The sequence below is a fragment of the Charadrius vociferus genome, unplaced genomic scaffold (assembly GCF_000708025.1).
Source record: "Charadrius vociferus isolate BGI_N301 unplaced genomic scaffold, ASM70802v2 scaffold1418, whole genome shotgun sequence".
In the NCBI taxonomy this organism is placed as follows: domain Eukaryota; kingdom Metazoa; phylum Chordata; class Aves; order Charadriiformes; family Charadriidae; genus Charadrius; species Charadrius vociferus.
Window position 1 is genome coordinate 61,481 of NW_009649695.1, and position 6,242 is coordinate 67,722.

At 35.9% G+C, this 6,242-nt stretch overlaps 1 protein-coding gene across 1 annotated transcript in view; it reads right to left on the minus strand.

The window, feature by feature from the left end:
- YME1L1 (YME1-like 1 ATPase) overlaps nucleotides 1-6,242 on the minus strand; it is a 25,961-nt gene that overhangs the window by 16,669 nt on the left and 3,050 nt on the right. The window contains exons 3-4 of the mRNA XM_009890578.1: nucleotides 3,671-3,802; nucleotides 1,007-1,169 (exon numbers count right to left, since the gene is read on the minus strand). Of these exons, the coding sequence (XP_009888880.1) occupies nucleotides 1,007-1,169; nucleotides 3,671-3,802 (295 nt within the window). The remainder of the gene's footprint in view (nucleotides 1-1,006; nucleotides 1,170-3,670; nucleotides 3,803-6,242) is intronic.

Consider the following 6,242-nt stretch of genomic DNA (forward strand, 5'->3'; position numbering starts at 1 on the left):
GGACTGTTAACAGTTTGCCACGCTGAATTCCTTTCTAATTAATGTCCTCATGCAATGTTGCTTCAAGCTGTCCTGGTTTGAGCGACACAGGACTAATTTCTCTTCTAACACTTGGGAAGACTGCACTTTTAGAAGACCCTAGTTATAGCAGCTATGGTGTGTGGGTTTCAACGTCTCAGTGTTTTCGAGCTTGCCAGGTGCAAGGAGGAGGAGGAGCAAGACCCAAGCACTTGACCCAAGCTGGCCAACAGGATTATTTCATACCAGGAACATCACACTCAATACAAATTAGAAAGTTTGCTGCCAAGTTCGCTCTCTCCCTTGATGGCTGCAATCCTGAGAACTTGCTCCACTGCTGGACCACTGTGGCCTTCCCTTCCTTTGCATATTCTGTATTGGTATCAGGATCAATATTGGTTCTTTAGTGCTGTGAATGTTAATTCTCTAATCTTATTCTGTTAAATCTGTTTATACTTCAGCTCCGGGGTTTCCTTGTTTTTTCCTGATTCCCCTTCCCGGGTGAGGAGGGGTCATCAGGTAATAGAATGATTGTCTAAACAACAATAGTTATGGGTTTCTGAACCCGTAACATAAGCAAAAAATGAATAACAATGTAAACTGGAGATGTTCATGACTGTTACATTAGTAGATCAGCAAAATCTAATTTGCTCTATTTGGTGAAAAAAAAATCATAGCTCAGGTTCATTATTAAGAGACAATGCACTTATACTACAGCTGAGTTCAGACAAGTTTAATAGCAGCAAACTTCAAATCTAAATTTGAAGAAACAATTCCAAAATCTGGGCTGAACTTTCTAAAATTCCCAAGATTCAAAAGCACTATGCTAGAGACAACTTGTATACAATAAAAAATACATTATTTTTATTAAAGATTTTTTAAACTATGAGTTACCTACAGCACAAGAGATTAAACTAAAGAATAACTGTGTTCACCTTTATAATCTAACTCTTATCAATTCTCATAAGCACTTTACTCTGAAACATACCATACTTATTTTCAAAGAAGGACTCAGCAGAGATGTACGATGTATGCCACTGCGAAGAGACTTTGTTTTCTGCACAGTAGCCAGGAAGCAACCTGTTCATCAATTCTTTGAACTGGTTAGCTTTCAAATCAGACAATCCCAGATCTCTTAAATTAAGTACAGACTGCAAAATAGAAATAAATGTTCAAAGTTTACTGAAGATTACCTTAGGGGAAAAAAAAAATTAAGAGTAACCTAGTTAACTTTGTGGCTCAATACAGCATCTATATTTCACAGTTAAGACTGAAATAAAAAAAAAAATTCTAAATGAAGATGAATGAATGAAAGGACATGATTAAAGAAAGAATATTTGCTACCGTCACTGCAGAATAACTTTTCCATTTGCATGCATTGATATTTTCATTGTCACAGTACATTTATGCCAAGTATATTTTCTTCCCAATTCAGTCTTAACATGTTCCTGCTCCCCAATTGAAGCAGCCACGGAAGAAAATGCAGTTTTGCAACTCTTTCTACTCTTCATGATAGAGCAAATGGAGAGTGCAAGGTGCAAAGACATACAGCAATATCCACCCATTATATTTCATCCAAGTGAGCAAACAGTAAAATCCCCCCAGCCTCTATTTTGGGGGGGCTAGCCTTTTTGCAGCTAGCGCAGATTTAGCAGCAGCACAAAGATGAGATATTTAGAAACTATACCCAGAGTTAAAATCTTAAAAAGCCATGAGCTGGGGAGACATACAAAGAAAGAAAAGTTTCTATGGGGAAAAGGGTAAGTACGAGGATTTCCTACAAAGCAAAGAAACTATGAAAAATACCAAGGAGGTAAGACACATACATTTGAATTACTAAATAAGTAACCTTGATCAAAGTAATTTTAATCTTGTATTTTACAGATAGGAAACCATCTTTTTATGGGAGAGTATGTTTTAAAAATATGTATTGGTTTGGACCCTTTAAAATATCTATTGGCCTCTCAATATTGTTTCTGCAGTAACATTTTCCTAACTGAGAATGTATTTGCAGTTATTTAATTTTTGATTGTTAGAGCATTATGGATTATATTTTTGGTTCTCTAAAATTGTTTTTATGTAAGCTTTATGTTGATCTACTTTACTGGAAATCTAGTTTCACCTTGAAAAGCACATACATGAAAAATACTTGAATAAAATGTCAAAAGAAGCGTTTTTAGAACAGATTCCTAGATGCATCCAGCATACCACCATATTCAAAGGTAGTAATTTAAAACGGATTTCTTAAGTAAACGAAATATTCTGTTTTAAAGCCTAGGGTAGATGGCTTCCGGTTCACTTATACTCAAAATAAGGACAAACACATTTTTAAACATCATCTGACTTTTACATACGGTTTAAAGGAGTAGATCACGCCTTCCTACCTCAGCTTAATAATTTCTTGGAAAATTACTGAAATGCCAAGATTTTTAAAAAGTAGCCTTTTCTGTGACTGTTCAGACATTACTACTTCTAAATACAGTTTAACTTCACAGCAGAGGGGCTTCACATTCTCAAGTAATGATTTTTGCCACTCTAATAGTTCAATTTTATTCAATATTAGAACTGTAAGTATTATGTCACTATTTGCTGATTTTAAAATTGAGCTTAACTTTTATTTAAGTTTATTTAGGTTTATTGTAGTCTAATCAACTTGCTTTAAGAACTTCCTTTAAAAATACTCTAATTAAGAGAGACTTTTAAAATTATTATTTTTATAATTTTATCATGCTAGGAGGAAGCAAACAGGTGTATGATGAATTAGAGAGGAAGTATTAAATGTGAAATACTCTCTGTATTTAGAGGATTCTCTTGCCAAGTAGAAAGACAAATACAGAACTGAATAAATGAAACACACTTTTAGTTTCATTCAATAATCCAGGTCTCCTGCCGAAATAAATTTTTATCACAAGAAGCAAATACAGAATCACAAAAAACACACCCAACAATGGAATCACAACACAAGGATGATTGGTACGATCCATGTTGATTTCCAAAGTTCTGCAGTTAGTGAGAGACTCCATGGGGTTTTTTTGTCCCAAACATTTTCTTAGTTATAAAACTTGTTCTAAGAAATGAGTTGAAAGAGAAGTGGCAAGATCTGACCGTACTTTGCACTTTCTGTATTTTGATTTTCATGTGAAGAACAAAAAAAAAAAAATCTAACAATAACGAAAGATATTTAGACAGAAATATAAGAAAACATGCAAATATGCTGTTTAATCTCTCAAAACTCCTCAACATATTTTAAGTTACGGTCTGTTTTCTCACAAGCTATAATGAAACAAATTTTACTGGAACTCAACGAGTGAAAAGACAATACAAGGTTTATTAACAGAATAGTTCTTGTTACTTTGGAGCAGGAAACATTAAGTTAAAAGGGAAAACAAATTCCCTCCTCATTTGCAAATTACTACTGAGACAAGTACTAGCTTTTTTTCTTATTAATTAAATACTGTATTTTCGTAGAATCAGTACTGCCAAAGCACTGACTGAAGTTCTGTCAAAAAGTTACAGTCTGTGTGTTAACACTGTTTCATTTAGTCACATTATTTTATAAAACAAGTCAAATATTAAATTCACTTAAGCTGATATTATTCAGATTTATTTCAGTTAAAAGCAAACTACTACTTTTTTGAAAGGTTTTCAGTACCTCACTCTTCTGAGGATCATGCTCCGGGGACTTGTCCCTCTGGACAGGCTGTATGGATGCTGTGCTGGCAGTAGTAGTGGAGCTTTTTGGTGAATGAAAGGCATTGATAAGGTGACTTAGAGGAACGGTAGCCTGGAAAAACAAAATCAGATAGCAATTTAAACTTGTTTAAACTATTTAAACATATCTCCATTCCAAACCCCGACTTATAATTGCATATCTTGTACACTGCCTTTTAACTGAGGACTTCATAATAAGCCACATGAACTTAGCTTCAACACCAGTGTTAGTTGATATCTATTCAAAGAAAAAAGAAAGTTCAAGTATGCATGACAGATTAGAGGCTCCAAAGACTTGGGGGGGGGGGGGGACACACACGCTACATTTCCTAGTTTTCAAACATAAGCACGGTTTAAAGAAAATAATCACTAGATTTGCAAATACAGAAGTATGTACAGATCATCAACACTTAGGAGATGCAAAGACTGCCCTCAATTTGCACTTAAGACAATGTTTAATTACAAAAAAAAATAAGAGACAACTTCTAGATTGTTCTCAGCTGAAACAGCAGGGAAACAAGACTGCTACTACACTTAATACTTCCGTCAAATGATTTTATTTTTTTTTTTTTTTTAACATATCACCTTTTTGCTGTGTTAGATATGTGCTGTTGCAACCAGATGACAGAACAATAAGGACTGGTGCTGTCTTCTGACAAATATTACAAACTTAACAATCACTTCAGGCAAATAAAACACAAAACTTTGGGAAAACGAATGTTTTTCCTGTGTAGTCACAAGCTCCCACCAAGTCAACTTACACTCTAAATAGTGGTTTTTTTCCCCACACAGCAATAAAAGACACAAAAAAGGAAACACAATCAACGTGGGGAGAAAGAGAGGAAAAACAATAGCAAACAACTTCTACACTGAGAAGTCTGCAAGTTGACACCATCTCTTCAAATGTTTAAAACCTGTTTATAGTTACTCTCATTCAGGAACTTTTTCTTCTTGGAAGGAACATTCACTTAAAATAATCCTAAGCCTGTCTTGGTGTTGCCAAGGCAAAACTACGATCACCATTCTGATAAGACTTCACAACACAGCCACAGAAGAGAAGTAATGTTCTTTAAACAACATAAACAGAAAAAGAACAGTAAAAGAGGTACTCCATCTATTTAGTGGTAGGCTTTAATTTCAGATTTTAATATGGAATATTGTAACACAGTAAATTCTAGATCATCCCTGGACAGTTATCCAAGCAACATATCTCAGCAAGCTGGCTCTCCTTGAACCAACTTGAATAGAAAGCTGGGTGGCTGCTTTCGAATAGCATTGAATTATGAGGACTTATCAACATCTTACTAATTGAGAGATCATTGTTCTAAGTACTACTGACTCCTGTATTATTTTCCAAACAACACCTATTTTCATCTATAAAGTAATGCTTTTATAACTTGAAATATCGATATTTTTTCCTGCATTTTACAAGCTATTCCCAGAAGTTTCCTTTATGTTTTCTTCCTTGGGATCCCACTTCAGCAACAAACTAACCTAAACAAAGCATACATGGATATCACAGTCGATTCTGCAGTTCAGTGGCACTCAAGTCAGCTCAGTTACTCCACTTCATGAACCAGTACAGAAGCCTGGGCACACCATGTATCAGGGCTCCTCCTCTAGCACATAACTATGTCTATTGTGAATATGTGGTACAAATAATTCCAACACTTCCAAAATACCTCAGTCTTATCACATGTCACTAGGGAAGAGAGTTGGGGTGCAACTCTTGCTGCTGGAATGATACCTGATTGCAATTCCTGATTAAGTCTCTGCCTATAAATGTCCTTGCACAAGAACTTCCATCTCTGTGTTGACTTCACAGAAGAACAAGAAAGATACGCTGTGAGACATGAAAACTGCCTCAGAGTTAATTGCCTAAAGTTATAATTAAACTCTGGAAGTTTGTGGTAAAACCATAAAGCCTCCAGAGGTCAAAGCCAGCATCCCAACCACTAACCCAGCTTTCCTCCTGCACTTTCCACTGTGAAAAGGTGAGATGACACGTTTCTTTCAGTTTACTAACAAAAGAAATTAACACACTCTCTACATCTGGAAAGAACAATCAAATCCCACTGTGGAATAAGACTATCACATACTAATCCCCCTAACATAAAACATAAAAATAAAACCACTGCTTCACATCAAAATCCATAAAACCCACTAGTCCCATCCTACTCACTATGTAACAAAAGAGGCCGTCCTGATTGCATCCACACGGTTGTATTTAACAACTAATTGAGGGCCTTTTCCTCCAGTAACTCCTAGAAACTAAGTCATTTCTTTTTGGTCGTCACAACAACCCGTGACAATTAACAGCACGGTTTTACTTTCGCTGTAATAACACCACCACCCCCCGCCCCTCCGCTGCTTCTACTTTAAAAACAGATACTAAAAAGCGCCATCTCCAGCTTACTCCTTCATTTCAGATTTTAAAAGCTTTTACTTTACCTTCCCCTCCCCTCCACTTACGTACTTGTTCCCCGAAGAGGACCCCGGGCCGCAGCAGCCCC